The sequence below is a fragment of the Raphanus sativus genome, chromosome 6 (assembly GCF_000801105.2).
Source record: "Raphanus sativus cultivar WK10039 chromosome 6, ASM80110v3, whole genome shotgun sequence".
NCBI classification, from domain to species: Eukaryota; Viridiplantae; Streptophyta; class Magnoliopsida; order Brassicales; family Brassicaceae; genus Raphanus; species Raphanus sativus.
Genome location: NC_079516.1, coordinates 19,181,163 through 19,201,002, shown reverse-complemented (window position 1 = coordinate 19,201,002; position 19,840 = coordinate 19,181,163). Strand labels below are relative to the sequence as shown.

General features: G+C 36.4%; 1 protein-coding gene and 1 non-coding gene across 2 annotated transcripts; both read right to left on the bottom strand.

The window, feature by feature from the left end:
* Window positions 1–440: 440 nt before the first annotated feature.
* On the bottom strand, window positions 441–1,913 carry LOC108808005 (uncharacterized). Its single transcript, XM_018580214.2, has one exon. The coding sequence runs from the start codon at window positions 1,911–1,913 to the stop codon at window positions 441–443; it is 1,473 nt and encodes a 490-aa protein (XP_018435716.2).
* A 2,080-nt stretch (window positions 1,914–3,993) lies between these two features.
* On the bottom strand, window positions 3,994–4,100 carry LOC130497210 (small nucleolar RNA R71). The gene has a single exon (XR_008936220.1). It is a non-coding gene; the product is annotated as a small nucleolar RNA R71 (small nucleolar RNA).
* Between the last annotated feature and the right edge of the window lie 15,740 nt (window positions 4,101–19,840).

Below are 19,840 nucleotides of genomic sequence, written 5' to 3'. Positions count from 1 at the left end.
TACGTGCATGATATATATACTAATTATGCAAATGAGTGTTTGATGGTTGATATTGATAATGCTGATATCAGATTTTCCATGCTGAAATGTTGGTCAGTTTTGTTATTTTAGTAGCACTTAGCTGGTGGTTTTGATACTGAGTGTTATTTTAGTATGTACGCAACAGTCTATGCTTTATGAGTTAGCAGTTATTACATTGCTTTTTTTTTTTTTGAAAACTGGCATTCTTAATATTAAAAAGCAAAAGAAATAAAACATAGACAAGTCCAAAGGCTTAAGTTTGTTCTGAGATTCACTCAGTTAGCCCATCTAGAAACACATATGAATAGAACTATAGCCCAAATGAAAAGTAAAAGCCCAAGGCCTGATGATGAAGTTGAAGCGGTGGAAGAGTATTGGAAGAATCGAGAGTTGGTGCTTCTTGTTTACTCCGCTGGCGATCACACCTGAGAGTGAAGGAACCAGAGTTGCGTCATTGCGGAGGAGGATGTAGGGTTGGTTAGTCGGATGCTCTGAAGACGATTTCGAAGCTGCTTGTCAATCAGTGAAACAATAGCATCCGGAGATCTAAAAACACGGCTGTGGAGTCTACTGTTTCTTTTAGACCAGACCCAATAGACAGTCGCTTGCAACGCAAGTAGCGTAAGGCGGAGAGCGTGACGCGGCGATCGCAGAGCCTGGAGCTGGAGAAGAGTGTCCTCCCACGAGCGTAGAGGTTGGAGATCGCATCGCGCTGCTACCTGAGTCCAAATCGCCAAACTGAAACCACACTCAAAGAAGAGGTGATTCCTAGTTTCATGTTGTGTATTACAGAGTAGACACATGGGATCCACATTGAGACCCCATCTGTTCAACCTATCTCTTGTAGGGCAGCGGTCAAGTAGAACCAACCAAGTTAGAAAACTCTGGCGCGGGATGGCGTAGGAGCACCACACAATCTTAGCCCAAGGGACAAGCGGCTGATGGCCTTTCAGATAAGTGTACATCTCTCCTGTGTGATACTTGAGTCTGACCTTACCTTCAATCTCCCATTCATAGTAGTCCTCTTCCTGAGTTAACAACACCGTAGTTAGATGCACCTGAAGTAGTAGTTGGTTGTCAGTGCGCGCAGGAGGAAAACGCCAGCGAGTAGCTGTGAAGAGAGATGCAAGAGTCGCATTCTTTGGAATTCCAAGTCGGGAGGAGTTGCCATTCAGAAATGTGTCGATACTACCGAAAGGTGACCAGTTATCGAACCAGAACCTTGTGGTTTCTCCATTGCCAATCCTACGCTTAAGCAAAGGGAGGATTAGGTCGCGTGCTTTGATCATCCTGTTTGCCAACCAAGAGTGAGTAGAGCTTTTCTTGATTGTCCAATAGTTTGATATATCTCCTCTTAGTATGACTTCTTTAAACCAACAGACCCAGACAGAGCTTGGCCGAAAGAAGAGCATCCAAATGAGCTTCAGTATACATGCTAGGTTCCAGCTATGTAGATCTTTCACACCAAGTCCTTCCTCCGCTTTGGTAAGTATCACCGTTTCCCAACTCACTCTTGCAGTATGATGGCCTTCAATATTACCGTTCCATAGGAAATGACCACAAAGCGAGTTAATCCTGTTAATGCAGGCCTTTGGCAGGATAAAGCTGGAACACCAGAAGGTAAAGACTCCAGATATTACAGTTTTAATCAGAAGGAGACGTCCAGCAAAAGAGAGAGCTTTGGCAGACCACGAGGCGAGACGTTGTTTGATCTGCTGGAGTAGAGGCTCGCAATTCTGCAGGTTAAGCTTCTTTGTGCACAGAGGGACTCCTAGATATCTCATAGGTAAACTTCCGCAAGGCATTCCAGTTGAAGCCTGAATAGTCGTTATTTCTTGCTCAGAAAGTCCCGAGGCGAAGAAAGTTGATTTCTGCAGGCTGATGTCTTGCATATTTGCATTGTTTTAACCATTCATTCATAAGCATTTGCATCATATAGATTAGGATTTAGACATGTTTAGGTTGCATTTGGCATACATATGTCTCTATCAGGTATTGGAACACCACATGGAGTTCTTAGAGACATTTGGAAGCAAAGTGATCAAAAAAGGGGTGAAAGATGAGCATGGATGGAGGCCTTAGAGAAATCTTCTGTTGCTAAGATTTTGTGGAGACACAGGAAATTGAGTTAGCTTTCTAATGGAAGTGGTTTCAAGTCATTTGGAGATGTAATGAAGGCGTTATGATCAATTTACTAGAGGCATATCCATCCTGGTCGAGAACCGCAGAGTGACCTTCTGGAGCGACCCCCTAAGGTAGCTCCCAACCAGAGCGACCCACCTAAGTAGCTCGCGTTTTCATCGCCCGGAGACACAAAAATGGAGGCTGGAGCGACCTCTCAGAGCGACCCCCCAAGGTCGCTCCAGCCCCTTTTGCTACACGATTTTATGATTTTTCAAGGACCTTTTTGCAATTTCTTATGCACGTTTTTACTCTGAAAAACCTAATGTTTAAGCATGTTGTAGCCACCTTTTGGCAGATTATCTTTGATCTATTGAAGAACACAAACTCTCTTAAGAAAAAGATTTCTTTTTGGCTTGATTTGTGATTGTTCTTGTGATTTCTCTTCTATTTCTCTATATGATTCATCTGAAATCCATCATGGGTTTAAGAGGAATCATGGGGATTAGTGAGTAATCACCTTTTGAATTCATGGGTTAGGGAGATTAAGGGTGATTAGGCTAGTTCTAGGATGTTTTAGTGTAGATCATTCTTGTTCCTTGCTAGTAGAGTATTCATAATGCATCATTTGAGTAGGCCACTCAAAGGGTGATCTCTAGGCATTTCCCACCCAAAAGGTGTTTGATGAAATGCCTGAGTCAACTCTCCTAGGCTTTTAGTGTACTTTGCCAAAGAGATTTGTTGTTAAAGATGCTAAGATAGCTAATAGACTTGTTAGTAATGATTGCTTGCATGTTATTCAACCAAAGACATTTGATGTTTGAGACATGTTAGCAAATGAGCATTCATCTAGACATAGAGCTTGCTTAGAATTGTGTCTAGGCTTAAGGTTAATAGTTTGATTGATTCATTTGTCATCCTTTGTTCGAAGCCTGATCACCCAAGGTCTAAATCCCTAAACCCATGAGTTCTCCTTTCCAATAGATTAAAAGTATCATTTTTATTGCTTTGCTTTAGCTTTAATCATTAGTATAGAAATCATCAAATCACTGATTGCACTTAGATTAGGCAAATACTTGCATTCTCACTGCTTTGAGTCCCTCAGATTTGGTTCGACAAACTTACTTCCACTATACTATCATTTGACTTAGGAGCCTCAAAACTCCTAACATCAAATTGGCGCCGTTGCCAAATTCTGAGTTTGATTTGAACATTGAGATTTAGTCATTTTCTTGAGACTAAGTCATTTTTATTTTTGTAAGTTACTGATTCTCTTCTTCACTCTTTGTGATTTTCAGGTGTATGAACTTGAGGAGCAAGGGTACATCAAACCTTGTTCCAAGAGCCACAGACATCAGAGCTTTAGAGAGAGAGTGTACTAGAAAGAGAAGACAAGAAGAGCAACAGGCTCAACTGCAGCCACTGGAAGCTGCAATGGAAGAACAACAAAATCCTCAGAATCCCAATGGACCTCAACAGCGACCAGCTCACCCCATTGGCACTTATGACCGCCCCAACATCCATGGTCCTAGACTTGGAATTCGAGCACCAGCTGTGGCTGCTAACAACTTTGAGATCAAGTCAGGACTGCTAAACTGCATAGAGAACAACAAGTATCATGGTCTGGCTGTGGAGGACCCATTTGATCACTTGGATAAGTTTGACAGCTACTGTGGTATGTCAAAGACTAATGGTGTGTCAGAGGATGCCTTAAAGCTCAAGCTATTCCCTTTCTCTTTGGGGGATAAAGCACGTCAGTGGGAGAAGTCTCTACCAAGTGACTCCATCACCACTTGGGAAGACTGCAAAAGGGCATTCTTGGAGAAATTCTTCTCTACTTCAAGAACTGCTAAGTTGAGGAATGAGATCTCCAGCTTCCAACAGAAGAACTTGGAAGGATTCAGTGAAGCTTGGGAGAGATTCAATGGCTACCAAGCTCAGTGCCCACACCATGGATTCTCTAAGGAGAGCTTGCTGAGCACATTCTACAGAGGTGCTCTTCCTAAGTACAGAGCCAGACTGGATACAGCTAGCAATGGGTTCTTTTTGGGGAGAACTGAGGAAGAGGCAGAGGCTCTGGTTGACAACATGGTTAAGAGTGATGCAGTCTACAGTGGAGACCATGACAGAAGCAGCAGAGGTGATGACAATCAAACAAGGAATGAGATAAAGGCTCTTCAGGAGAAGATTGACAAACTCATTGCTGATAAGGCCACACAAGCGCAGGTGAACTTTGTTGGCAACCCAAGCCAGGAGATACCTCCTACTGTCAATGAGGTTGAGGGTTTGGAAGGGCAAGAAGAACTGTGTTTCATCAACAGTAATGGTAGCTGGTACAAGAAGGAACCCAACTTTCAGTACAACAACTACCAACAGAAGCCCTATTCAAACAACCAGCAGAGTGGTTATCAGCCTCGAAACAACCAGCATAGCAACTATCAGCCTCAGCAAAACTCTTCTCCTAGCTCCTCTGCCCCTCAACAGAGCAGCACTGATGCCTTACTGAAACAGATCTTGGAGTCTCAGACTAGAAGTGAGAAGCATGTTGGCTATGAGCTGAAAAATCTCCACTCCAAGATCGATGGAAGCTACAATGAGCTCAACAACAAATTTTCCAACCTTGCTTCTTCTGTCAAGAATTTGGAGAATCAGTTTGCCTCCATGAGCTCCCACCAGAACCGCCAACAAGGATCTCTACCTGGAAAGTCAGATCAAAATCCCAAGGAAGCAAAAGCTGTCACACTTAGGAGTGGTAAGCAGTTGACTCCTGTAACCCTCACAAAAGATGCTGAGAAACAAGGTGAGGAGGTAGCCATCAATCTAGATGATGAAGTGGTCATTGTTGATGAGAAGACAGATGCTGAGATCTTGGAGAAGATTGTGAAAGCCAAGGGTAAAGGAAAGGTTGGGGAAGAGAAGAAAACAACAAAAGATGGTGAATCTGCTGCTCCAGCAAGTGAGAGCTCTCCTGTCCCCCCTCCCTATGAACCAAAGCTTCCATTCCCTGGTAGATTCAAGAAGCAGCTGCTACAGAAGTACAAGGCTTTGTTTGAGAAGCAGATGAGTGAAGCTCAGGTTACAATGCCCATCATTGATGCTTTCATGCTGATTCCTCAATACATCAAACTCCTGAAAGATGTTGTAGCTGCTAAGAAGAAGGAGATGGAGGGCATGATGGTTCTAAGTCATGAGTGCAATGCCATAATTCAGAGGCTTGATGCTCCAGAGAAGCTAGAGGATCCAGGATGCTTCACACTACCTTGTGCTCTTGGACCTATGGTGTTTGAGAAGTGTCTCTGCGATTTGGGAGCTAGTGTCAGCTTGATGCCTTTGTCTGTGGCAAAGAAGCTTGGATTCACTCAGTACAAGAAGTGTAGACTCTCTCTGGTGTTGGCTGATCGTTCAGTGAAGTACCCTGTGGGTATCCTAGAGAACCTCCCTGTGAAGATTGGAAGGTATGAGATACCTACAGACTTTGTGGTGCTTGAGATGGGTGAGGAGGCTCAAGACCCATTGATTCTTGGAAGGCCATTCTTAGCTACTGCAGGAGCTATTGTGAATGTGAAAGAAGGGAAGATTGACCTCCATTTGGGCAAGGAGAACATCCTCCACTTTGACATCAAGGAGAAGATGAGGAACCCCACTGTATTTGGACAAGCCTTCACCATTGAAGAGATGAATCCTCGTCCTGCTGATGATCACTTTGATGAGCTACCACCTGAGGAAGATGGGGAGTCAACTCCACTCTCTGCACCTAGTCCAGCCTGATCCAAAGGAGGCAAAGTCAAGCTAGAGACTTAAAACAAGCTCACTTGGGAGGAAGTCCCATGAGTATCCTTGTATATATATTGCATTAGTATTTGCATTATCATTCTATTGCATAAAACAATGGGAAAGTGAAGTTGTGTGCAGGTATTGAGCAGAAAGTTGGACACCAGAGCGATCTCATCGCAGCGACACCTCTAGGTCGCTCCAGCTGGGAGCAACATGTCCAGAGCGAGATGCTGAGGTCGCTCGCGTCACACGCGAGTGGAAACACAGAAACCAACCTCAGAGCGATCTTCTCACAGCGACCTACCGTAGTCGCTCCAGCTGGGAGCGACCTGTCGCAGCGACGTTCGCACCTCGCTCCACGGAAGGTAACACACAATCCCACTTTTCTTTGTATTTCACATTTCCATTGGGTACCTCACTCACACAGAGACTGTGTGATTTAAGTGTGGGGGAGGTACCAAGTATTTGATCATGTTTGTTTCCATGATTTTGAGTCTCATGCATTGCATATTACATTCTTATTTGCATAGAAAAATTCAAAAAAAAAAAAAAAAAAAATTTGAAAAACACAAAAAGAATCATTTAGTTGCATCATTTGCATTTTTAGGACTGAGTCTAGAAGCATATAGGTTGCATTCATGCATTAGGGGGATTTCAACCTTGTAAAGAGCTCATGCTAAGTACTGAATTTGTTGACCTTTGTAATCATAATGACAAGTAGCTTGAGCACCCTTTAGAAAGCTTGTAAACTTCGCGCCTTGAATGCTCCTCTTGAAACTCATTTGACTGTTGATACTCTCTCTTTGAAGCAAGCTCCTGTTTTAATGTCTCTTGCATATGGTCCCTTGTGTACTAAGTCATGGATATACACACTTGAGTTGTCCCATCCTTTTTACCAATCTTCTTGACAAACTCAAGTGGTTCTCCACTCCCAAAACCCATACCTCCTTTTTAAACCATCATTATTTGTTGAGTGAGGCCTCTTTGGAAAGCTTTACATGTGCATAATGTTGAGAGTATTGGGAACGACAATGCTTAGTCTCCATTCTTGCTAGATTAGTCACTCTATTGTCTAGCTATAGGAAGGGGGGTGAGTGTTGTGATTGTGATTTGGGAATATGAAAGGTTTGACTCTTTGTGCTTAAATGATTAGTCTTTATGGGATAAGTGGAGAAGTATCTAGCTCTTATTGTGAAAAGTCTTGGCCCCCAAATATAAAAAAAAAAAAAAAGAGAAAAAAAAAAAGAATAAAAAGGGGGCTAGCAAAGTTGTTAGGAGCTCAGATTTGTTTTAAAATTGTGAAAATCCCTTATTGATTTCAAAAAGAAAGAGTCTGATGTGAAAAATGTTCTTGGAATCTTTTGGTGAGAGATGTGAGTTGGGTTTGACATTGAGGAATAATTGAATATCTTGTGCGTTTGGGAAAGGGTAGAACAATGGAGATTGAGCATTGTATGCATGAGTTGATCCCTTTCTTAGATATATTATGTGTAATGTCAAAGCTACTGTGTTTTGAGAGAAAACCACCTTAAAAGATTATTTTGAACCTCTGATTTCACTTGCATTAAAGCCTTTGTCTTACCAAACCAAATGACTTGGACCAGTTGACCATTTGTGAGATGTCTATTGAGTTTGCTTTATAAATGTTAGAGAGATGTGGATTTGTGGTTTGTGGATGCATGATTAATGAGTGTAGAGATCAAATGAGCTGGGATAGGCTTAGAGAAGTTAGAGATGGATGAAATCTTTGCTCTTGCTATTTGGTATGATTATGCAAGGTTGTTAGGTTGAAAACTAAGAAGAGTTTCTTTTGGTTATGAGTCCCCACCTTCAAACCTCTTCTCCTTGGTTCTTGAAAGTTTACTTGTGGACAAGTAAATGACTAGTGTGGGGGAGTTGATGTCTTGCATATTTGCATTGTTTTAACCATTCATTCATAAGCATTTGCATCATATAGATTAGGATTTAGACATGTTTAGGTTGCATTTGGCATACATATGTCTCTATCAGGTATTGGAACACCACATGGAGTTCTTAGAGACATTTGGAAGCAAAGTGATCAAAAAGGGGGTGAAAGATGAGCATGGATGGAGGCCTTAGAGAAATCTTCTGTTGCTACGATTTTGTGGAGACACAGGAAATTGAGTTAGCTTTCTAATGGAAGTGGTTTCAAGTCATTTGGAGATGTAATGAAGGAGTTATGATCAATTTACTAGAGGCATATCCATCCTGGTCGAGAACCGCAGAGTGACCTTCTGGAGCGACCCCCTAAGGTAGCTCCCAACCAGAGCGACCCACCTAAGTAGCTCGCGTTTTCATCGCCCGGAGACACAAAAATGGAGGCTGGAGCGACCTCTCAGAGCGACCCCCCAAGGTCGCTCCAGCCCCTTTTGCTACACGATTTTATGATTTTTCAAGGACCTTTTTGCAATTTCTTATGCACGTTTTTACTCTGAAAAACCTAATGTTTAAGCATGTTGTAGCCACCTTTTGGCAGATTATCTTTGATCTATTGAAGAACACAAACTCTCTTAAGAAAAAGATTTCTTTTTGGCTTGATTTGTGATTGTTCTTGTGATTTCTCTTCTATTTCTCTATATGATTCATCTGAAATCCATCATGGGTTTAAGAGGAATCATGGGGATTAGTGAGTAATCACCTTTTGAATTCATGGGTTAGGGAGATTAAGGGTGATTAGGCTAGTTCTAGGATGTTTTAGTGTAGATCATTCTTGTTCCTTGCTAGTAGAGTATTCATAATGCATCATTTGAGTAGGCCACTCAAAGGGTGATCTCTAGGCATTTCCCACCCAAAAGGTGTTTGATGAAATGCCTGAGTCAACTCTCCTAGGCTTTTAGTGTACTTTGCCAAAGAGATTTGTTGTTAAAGATGCTAAGATAGCTAATAGACTTGTTAGTAATGATTGCTTGCATGTTATTCAACCAAAGACATTTGATGTTTGAGATATGTTAGCAAATGAGCATTCATCTAGACATAGAGCTTGCTTAGAATTGTGTCTAGGCTTAAGGTTAATAGTTTGATTGATTCATTTGTCATCCTTTGTTCGAAGCCTGATCACCCAAGGTCTAAATCCCTAAACCTATGAGTTCTCCTTTCCAATAGATTAAAAGTATCATTTTTATTGCTTTGCTTTAGCTTTAATCATTAGTATAGAAATCATCAAATCACTGATTGCACTTAGATTAGGCAAATACTTGCATTCTCACTGCTTTGAGTCCCTCAGATTTGGTTCGACAAACTTACTTCCACTATACTATCATTTGACTTAGGAGCCTCAAAACTCCTAACATCACAGGCTGACAGCAAGACCTGACCTTTTTTCAAACTCGTGCAGGATCTGAAGTACTCTTTGGACAGACTCCAACGAGTACATTGCATTGCTTTGACGAGAAAGTTTAGTACCATTCGACCAATTATGTGTGTTGTAGAACAGTTGTGTTCTTTGTGTTTTTTCGGTGTTTTTTGTATTTTTTGAAAAATGAGATAGCAACTGTTGTATTTGTAAAATTAAGGGGTTGCTAGCAGTTGGCCATTTAAATGTCAGAACTTTAGAAATGAATTTATATGAATATACAAATTTTAATGTTATTTAAATTAAGCATATACTATCAGAATATTAAAATATGTTTTATTAATATTTTTTTGGGAAATATTTTAACGATTATTTATTGTTGATTCATAGGTATTTATCGAAATATTAAATTCCTAGAATATGTTGTTATAATAAATATCCATGCTCAAAATTATTTATGTAAATTCAGTATGTAAAATTTACACGAAGCTTATAGTAAATATCCAGGGTCACAGTTATTTATGCAATCACTAATCTGTAGGGTCAAAATTATTTATGTATAATTTACATGAAGCTTCTAATCAAAATTTAGTTAGCAATTTTCACTATAAAATTAAAGATCATTTCTAAAAGTTAGTGCTGTAGTTTTAAAATCAAAAAACTATTTTGTAAACAGAAAAATTGTGTTTCTATATGTATAAAACATTTGTATCAAAATACAGTTATTTTAGTTATAATCATAAAAATGAAAATTAAAGGAGTACTTAAAAATAATATGACTTATTTTCCTAAATATAAAGTAAAAATAACAAACTCTGTTCAGCTGAATAATAAATAGAGATAAATTAAAATAAATTTTACTATATTATAGAATATAGGAAAAAAACATATCAGTTGATTTGCGATGTTCTTAGACCTTATGCGAGAATTGAATAGGTTTGTTAAGCTCATATAGATATTTCAGCTAATTAATTTTTTTGTAAAGGTTATATCAGTAATGCAAATATCGCAATGTTAATAGTATTGAATCATGATACTTTGTATTTGTGATTTCTGAATATTACACAAAATTAATTTTCTATTCTTGTGTGATTGATAGATAACATGATGCATCCTAACCCTAGTCCTAGTATGGTTATTAACTCAGTCTTAATTTCAATTCATCTCAGCTTAGTCCGTGCTAAACCGAGCCCGGTTCATAAATAAAATAACCTAAGGGCTCTACCATGTAATAATGTGATCATTCTAAGCTATATGCGACTCGATTTAACATAAGTTTTAAGTGGAACTCAAACAAAACAACTCACAGTGTTCTAGTAGCTGGTTGATCAAAGAGAGCTTAACCAAAACGCAGTGCTGGCATCTTGAATGGACTGGACTGGACTGATCTGAACTCGGACAGAACCTTTTTAGCTTCTGGACGATTTTCTCGGACTTCCTGGTAGAATAAATGACTTCGAAAACTCTCTAAAACTCTTGAAAAATCTCGAAAACTCTTGTTTTCTTTTTCTACTTTTTCTCATTTTTTAACTTGCTTTGGACAGGTCTGGATGTGGATAAATGAAGTGGGGTCGTGGGTATTTATAGAAAGCAACCAATCAGGCAGCCCGAGCGTCGTTCCGTATGGTTCCGGTCGTATGCGCGGCGGAACCTCATGCTCCACATGGCGGTCAGTATGTTCAAGATTCATGCAGGGCGCCACCACTCCTCCCAGGTGTCAGGCTGCATGCCTGAAGGGCGCCACACCAGCTCACACATGGCGACCATCATGTTTATGTCGCATGTGAGGCGGCACCTCGTGCTTCTACATGTCAATCTGCATATCCTTCTTCCATACACGGCGACACCTTCAACTTATGAAGACACTCAATTTGTTAGATGATAGACAGCACGTCCTTGACTCATGCATTAAGGGGCTGACTGGTTTTCCCGCTACCACCCGCAAACGCAGCTTTTGCGGTTTATAGCGGTTGTTGGCGTTTCGAAACAATCACAGAAAACGCTACAAATCGCTTCTAACCGCTCCGAACCTCTTAAAATCAAAAGCTGGTTCCAGCTAGCGTTTGCTGTTGCGGGCGGTTGCGGGAGGATAATTTTTTTTCTTTAAAAACAGAATAAATAAAATAATACTAAAAATATTCAATAAAAATTTTCAATTAAAATAATAGAAATTGTAAAATGTATTCATATTATATTTTAATTTATATTATAAAAATTCAAAACTAAAATATTTTCTATAAATTTTTAAAATTGAATAATATGATTTTATAAATATAAATTTTATATTTATCATATTATTATGATTTTTAATATTTTTATAATTACCTAAAATGTAAATATTGTTAAATTATTATTTAACAGATGTTGCGTTTGGTAGTTTACTAGTCATAAGAATCCCGCAAACGCAACAATTTCTAACAGCCTGTACCAGTCATACAAATCTCTAGAAAACGCCTAAAACCGCAACTACCCGCACCCGCAAACTCCCGCAACCGCAACCACAACCGCTGCGGTTACACCAGTCAGACCTTAAGAGAGCTCGAGTTTCTCGGTTCATTTTTCTGATTTCGGTCCTTCCGGCATATTTTCAACCTGCGATCAATCTCGAATATTTTTCTGCTTCCGTTCTTACGTGCTGAATATTTTTTTAAGAACCTCCAAATGAATTCTGATCTTGACGAAAAATATTTTTCGAGCCTCCGGCTTCCCCAAAAATTTCATAATACTGAAATTAGTGTTTTTGACTAACTTCTGGTATTCCTATCGTGCTTTTATCCCGTCGTGCTTACTTCTTGTCTTTCTTAATTGCCATCCTGCTTCCGAGTTATTATGTCTCCCAAATAATGTTTTACTGTTACGAAGTTTTTTCAAAAACTTCAGGGATCTAAAACGTCGTGCTTTTAAACTGTCGTGCTTCAAAAAATATTATGTTTCCAAAACATCCTTCTGATCAATCCATCACATTGTCTAACCATGGTCGAATGGCATATTCGACTCATGGTCTTTCCATGATCAATTCTTCAACCATTTCGTGCTTCAAAATTTCTCAATCGATCCTCATCGCCTGCAATTCGACCATCAAATAGATGCTCGAGCATTCGTCCATTTTCTTCGAATCATGTCAAATTTTATATGATCAAAACTCAACATTTCTCATCATAATTTGATTCCCAAAACTTTAGCTCTAAATTTCGATTTTGTCAATCTCAATAATTTTATCCATTCGGGAGGATTACTCAATAATACCAAGAATCAAGTTCAAAAAAATGAAGGAGTTGATTCGAGTCTAAAACCTTTCAAAAAGAAGTTTGAAGGTTAAAGAGAGGAATATTGGAGATAAGCTTCAACGTCATTAAAAAGGAAGCCATATAGAAATTGAAGTTATTCTTAAAGGAATTATGATAACTAAAGTTATTATAAGTATTAAGAAGAGGAAACTCCTAATTCAATGTGTAATAGGATAGAAAAACAAATATATCTCCTATATGATCATCGACCTATGATGAATCATAAGAAGCATAAGAGACACATAACAGAAAAAAGACAATAGCTTTGAGAAATTTTCTAAACATTAATAAATTAATGACTTTTTATTAAAGCTGTCGTGTTCAAGAACAATACTTGCTTGAACGTTTTTACGTTCTAGTCATTTCAAACAAGATGTTCAATTTATTGCCACAAACGGAGAATTATAGAGCCTGCTTTAATTCCAAAGAGACATATACAGACTAATTGGTACCATGTTGATTTTTCAAAGCATGTCCTGGATGCAATGGATTTTTCCTACACGATTTGGAAAAGAAATAAGATGTAAAACGGCATATCAGTTGTATTAGCAAGACAAGTTTTGGAGAAGAAAAATAACTGAACATATATTCTGTTAGCGCATAAAGCTTACTGCAAAAAAAAAAACAACATAAATTTTCATTTCTACAAATGATTTGTCTTCATCCTATAATGCATATTTTTGCTTATGTAATAATTTATATTTTGTTGCCTTGTGTACCATTCTATCACTCGATTTGTATTCTGATCTATCAATAAAATATGTTTAGACACTCTATATATATATATATATATGTATATATATAATTTACAAAATAAATGTGTCACCTATACTAATAATACAATAAAATGAAAAGGTGTTTCATTATATAAAAAACTAATATTATTATATCAAATAAATGTGAAAAACTAAAAGTGTCGCATAACTAATTTTAAAACGCTTAATCATATTTCCAACACTGGTATGAAAACAAAAAAAAAGTATCTAGTTGTATCTAGATTTAATAACCTAAAAAAAACTATAATTCACTATCTATCTAAAATCCCACCTTCTCTCCTCTTTCTCTTCCTATATCTCTCTTCTCTCTCTCTAAAAATCTAATTTCTATTTTTTTTTTGTTATTCTCTAAATAAGCCCAACATTTAATATAAGGAAAATTGACTAATAAAAAATAATAACTCACTTTTGACCAAAAAAAGTATAAAACACCAAATGACTACATCAAGCAATAGTACGGGCAAAGTTTCCTTAAATGGCAATAAATCAAGTTTTTTAGACTAAGCTGCTTGATTTCCTTCGGATTTAGATAAGCCGAAGCTGCTATAGGCCAATGTTTTGATAAATATTGGTTTCTGGATCCTCGAAGCTTATCGATGGTTTTCACTTCCGGAGAACAGAAGAGTGTTCCTTTATTATCACCGGTGATTAGAGAAAGGAGTAATCTCAGTTGGTGTTTAAGATTGAAGCTTTCAAGCTTTCAAGAAAGAGGTATCCCGGCGTGACGGCTCACGACGGACGAAGTTACCGCTCCAGTTGAAGGACGCGTGGTGAATACGTGTTCTTGTAAAGCTTTCTGATGCTGCCACGTCGGCAGTTACTGATCACTCACCGTTTCTGTTTATTTTTTGGGCTTCATGTTAGTGTCAATGTCATCATGTGTTGGGTCTCTGTGTATTTGATACCGACTGTATCAGCTTGCTCATAAACACTGACTTCGATAAAGTTTGGAAATGTGTCAGATGTGCCACTATTTACAAACCTGTGGGAATACCAGAAGGTTTCCATTGCCTTGGTCATGGTTGCATAATCCTTCGGTTGGTAACAGAGCCAATGGTTTACTTCCACCCCGAAGAGATTTACATGCTTTCATCTGTGCCCAGAGGCGGACCCATGTGTAGGGTAAGGGTGTCAGCTGACACCCCTTAAATAATTTAAATTTCATTTGTAATGTAGAGTTGTATGTCGACAGCAGCAGAATTGGTTAACATGCTAACTTCTGACACCCCCAAAATCTGTGTTCGAACCCTGCCTGCACCCATTTAACTAGGGGTGGGCAAAAAACCCAAACCGAACCGAACCGAACCAACCAAACCGAAGTTAAACCGAACCAAACCAAACCGTGCTCTTTATGTAACCCAATTGGTTCATGTTTTACTCAACCCGAACGGTTTGGTTTAGTTTGGGTTTAAACCGAACCAAACCGAACCAAACCTATAATCCAATATATATATAGTAAAAATATATATGATATATATATATGTATTAACATATTGTAAATTTTAGATAAAGTTTTGTTTTTCATTTTTTCATAACTTCCATATCTTAAAAAAAAAAGGTATAGATACGATTCAAATAATACTATTTTATATAAAATCATGTAGCATAAGTTTTTATGTTCTCACTCTATCGTTTATGAGTTAATTATTTTTTAATAAAAGTATAAAACTGATGCCTTCATATTTTATAACCAACCCAACCCGAACTACACCGAACCAACTAGACCATAATAATGTAAACCGAACTAAATCTAAACCAAACCGAACTGAACCAAACCGAATTAAACCCAAACCGAACCCAAACCAAAGCTACTTTGGTTTTAATTGGTTTGAGTTTTATAAAACCCAAATTATCCAAACCAAACCGAACCCAAACCGAACCCGAAACTAAACCGAAATGCCCACCCCTACATTTAACTTCTTTTTAAAAAAAAATCGGGCTGAAAGCCCATGTTTTAGATTAACTTTTTTTCTGTTGGGTCTTAAATTTAGTTTAGTCTGTATGTTCTTTTTGGGCTTAACTTAAAATTTAATCGAATTATTTGTTTGTTTATATATGTGGGCTTATAAAACCAAATTCAACATATGTTTTGTTTATTAAAAATCTGATCATAATCACTTAGTGATTTTTTTTACATATAACAGTTTTCACAAAATAAAATATGTTAAAATCTATAATATATATAATAAATATTTTCAATAATATTTAATTTTAAATTATTAAATTAATTTATGACACCGGTAAAAAATATTTCTGGGTACGCCACTGCTGTGCCATAGTTTTTTTAAAACAGAGTTTTTTTTGTACAGGTTTGTTACACCCCGATACGAACCGGCTAGCTCGGTGGTTTGAATTAAGACAAGCAATCTAAAGGGAAATATTGAAAGCTCAGAATAGGTTTAGGTTTTTCAGTCTTGATTCTAAAGATTTTTTTGGCTGATATAAGAAAATATTATTTCATTTGTGTATGCTTTATAGGTGTTATATTCTTTCTATTTTTCTACATTTTAAAGGATTCTTATTGTCTAATTCCCAGGTGTTAGTTAGAATCCTGCAAGATAAGGACTCACCAAAGAGATTAGCGGCATTCTCTTTGATACTTACCATTTCAGAAGCCTCCTTAAAGCTTGCTTTTTCCAAACTATTCATCCATTATGTAACGTAGAAGCTGATGCAGTGGCAAAATCAACTCTTTACTCCGTTTCTCTAAATTTGCATTTTCTTTTGGTGGGTAAACTTGATTTTTAGTTTAATGAATTGTAGTTCAGCCACAAATATGATTTAAATATATAAAATCTTAAGAGTACAATTTTAACTTTAAATATAATTCAAAATTCAAAATTTTTGTTATTACACATTGTATTTTTAGTTTAATGAATTGTAGTTCAGCCACAAATCTGATTTAAATATATAAAATCCAAAATATGAATACAATTTTATTTTTAAATATAATTCAAAATTTGAAACTTTTGTTATTACACATGGTGCATAAAACTACCTAATTTTTGGTTACAATCAAGCTTTTCCAGACACATGTAACATGTTTTCTGTTTTTCTCTGTCAGAAACTTTGTCACGGATCCTTTGTTTTTTTGTTTTTCATTTTAATTCCAAATTGGGTTGTTTGGTACACGTGTTTATATAAAGTTTGGTACATTCTTTTTTTAGACACACTGCAAATATCACGGTGAATACTTAAAACTAGTATTTCAAAGCTTATAGATATATGACTGTATAAATGGGTGGTTTATTAAATTTATACATTGACCATGATGTATATATAAATATAACTGTATAAATGGGTTGTTTATAGAATTTATAAATTGACCATGATGTATATATAATGTCATTAATAAAGATAAATTCGGTTAAGAATCTGCAAACCATACTAGGAACCGCGGGTCCATATGAACGAGAAAGATGATTGTTTCCGATACTGCGTGTCAGACTATTTGTCTTTATATTATGTGCTTGTGGTTTGTGTATGAACTACAGCGATTGAAACTCTGCTTTCAGAAGTTGAAGATCTTCCAAATAAGTTATAAAAATTTGTCATTTTACTAGTTCTGAAATCATTTTCACCAAGAACAATATGTTGCAAATATTACATGAAACCATCGTAAGTCCCACATGCTTTCCATTGCTTGATTTAGGACCTCTATTTTCGAATGAAGGAGTGAAAGGCTGACTCTTGTGTTTCGTCGTTAAATTTCGTCGCTATAATTATGTTTTCTTGTAGTGTGCTCCTTGCCTCCATCAGCCCATAAAACCTTCTAATGTACTATAACAGTCTTGTCCCAATTAATTATCATGAGTTTTCCATGACCCATCTGTAACGCACTATCTTCCTGGTATGCGAGGTAATGTTGCGACTCCACCTCCTTAGATTGAGTGATCCGCTGTGATAGTGATGTATGTGTCTTTATCCAAAGTGTTGATTCAGTTTCTGCCAATTGAAGAGTATCTCTAAGGTCAGTATCTATGTTGTTGAAAACCATATTGAACGCCACGGCTAATGAAACTCTCATGCTCGCTCACTTTGTCCATGGGACCTATTTTGTGTGACAGTCGGTCCGTTAATTTTTTTGGAGGCTCAAAAGTTTTTTGACTGAAACAATCACCACATGACCCTTTCTATGTGTTTTGGTCTCACTCACACAATATCGTGAATCACTTACCAATAGATCATCTATCATTTCACTACTCCATCTCTAACAATTTTAAACAGATGTATGACTAAAAGAGTAAATACACTTTAGTGATATAGACATCCAAATTAATTCTTTTAAATCTTTTCATATACCACAAACGAGGAAGTTAACGAAACCTTTAAATAACAAGTTAAAGGATTCTTGCTCGGTAACTATTGAGTTCTTTTCATATTAATAAAATTTGAAGTTTAGGATGCTGGAAGTGGAAGCTAATTTACAGCTGATTAAGTAATATTCACTTAATTTTCATTGTTCTTTGATTTATGTCACGTAATCATATTTCTTTTGACGAATTTCGTATGAAGTTTTCAAATCAGAACATATGTTATTTTTCAAATGAGATTTCATTTGAGGCCTTCTAATTATTCTTTGAAATCCAAAATAAAATCATATAGACTTTATGTTAAGTCTATTTAAAAGCAAGATGGACTTCACATTTGATTGAAAGGTTGAGAGATTTTGAGAATGATTAGAAACTCCAAGAAAACAAAGGTCTAACGACGAAAATTTAAGACAAAATTTGTTGCCGATAATTAAGGAGTAATTTATGACAATATACAATTAAAAAAGTGCAGTGAACTCGCCGTGATTTATCAACGAAAACTATTCATCATAAATTCAATGTCAAGTTAGACAAATAGATTTACAAAAGATTAGCGACGAATGAACGATTTTAAATTGGATGCAACAAATGCATTTTTAGAAACAACTTAAACTATAGCTGAAGAAGTTAGTACTATTGAAAAACCTAATTTGGATGCAAAATTTTTAATAAAATTGTAGATGCTGAGATTTATCCAATCTACGCCAGTCATGGAGATATATTAAGAATCACTATCTAAATTGTCTTTTATAACTAGGATGATGAACATTAGAAATGGTCATAATTTTTCGAGGATTTATATGGAGGCATGAGAGTTGTTTGAAGAGTATTTCTTGAAAGACAACTTCTATAGTGATTCTTAATATAAAATTCAGAAATTGGTCTATAGTCTTGTTTTTCTTCGGATATTATAGATATTTACATCAACAATTTTATTTATGCAATGACTAGCTACTTTCATTTTCATTTGTCAAACTGCTTCCACCAAATGTCCATAAAACACTTGGAAGTAAATAATTTTTGTACCAAAAAAAAAAGTAAATAATTTTTGTTGTCATCTAATTTCGTTATTTACTTATAAGAAGTACAAATGACTAATGCATCTTTTTAACAATGCGCGCATTGATGATTTTTCAGGATTTTAACACACATACATTCAGCAAAGATGTCATCCAGAAATTGGAGAAGATATTTTCCGACCTTTTTTACATTGTGGAACATCTCGAAATCCACCTTCCACATGAGACGTTACTTGCTCTGTTCAATTGCGATCTATATAACTATTCTAGCGCTTCATGAAAAAAAATTGAAAGGAAAAACAAAACATTGTACAAAGGTAGAAGGCTCAAAACATTGTACAGACATTGCATTGGTTTCAGATGTAAAAGAAAATGAATATATCAAAAACCTGTATTTAAAAACATTAAAATTATCTTTGGATCTAAAGAATTTTGAGACTATAGCTTTTTAAGCTAAAAAATATCATGCTGAGTTAAATCTATTACTTTATTTTAATTTGACACACAAAAATACACATTTAAAATCTTTAAGTCCATATCTTACTATATCTTTGCAAAAGAATTTTATGACCAAGTAGTTTTTGACTATTTTTTACAACATTACTTTTTACTTAAATATTAATACAGGTTTTTTAACTTATCTACTGGTGCACAAACCTGGTTGCTTGCAATGAAAATTAGATGCACATATCACATAACCACATAAACAGATAAATATGAGATAGTAGGTTTCAAAACCGGGGTTCTTAGCGCCTTTCCGAACGAGAACATCAACTTTGAAACCAGGATTCTTAGCACCTTTCCGTACGAGAACATCAACTGGATTTTAACCAACCGTACCACTCGACCACCCTTGTTGCTTCTGTATTGTCATATTTATATCTTAATATCTTATGTATCAACTGGATTTTATATTATTTATTTCAAATATTTTTTAAAATAATTTTATAACTTTAAATATATTTTTGTAAATTTTAATAAAACCTCGTAAACACATATACACTAAATAGCGTATCATTAAATTTGCTTTCATAGGAATATATTAATATAATAAACCCTCAAACGAAATATCATTTTTCATATTTCATATCTTAAGTTCATATTTCTAATTTAAATAAAAAAAAATATATCCTCTAGTTTTATATCAAGTGTCATCTTGACTTTTAAATTTGTTTCGCTATAAGTGTTGTTTTACATTTCAATATATATAAAACAA

What these genes read in the sequence shown, in the direction of transcription:
- LOC108808005 (XM_018580214.2), bottom strand. Translation starts at nt 1,913, where the DNA reads ATGCAAGACATCAGCCTGCAGAAATCAACTTTCTTCGCCTCGGGACTT.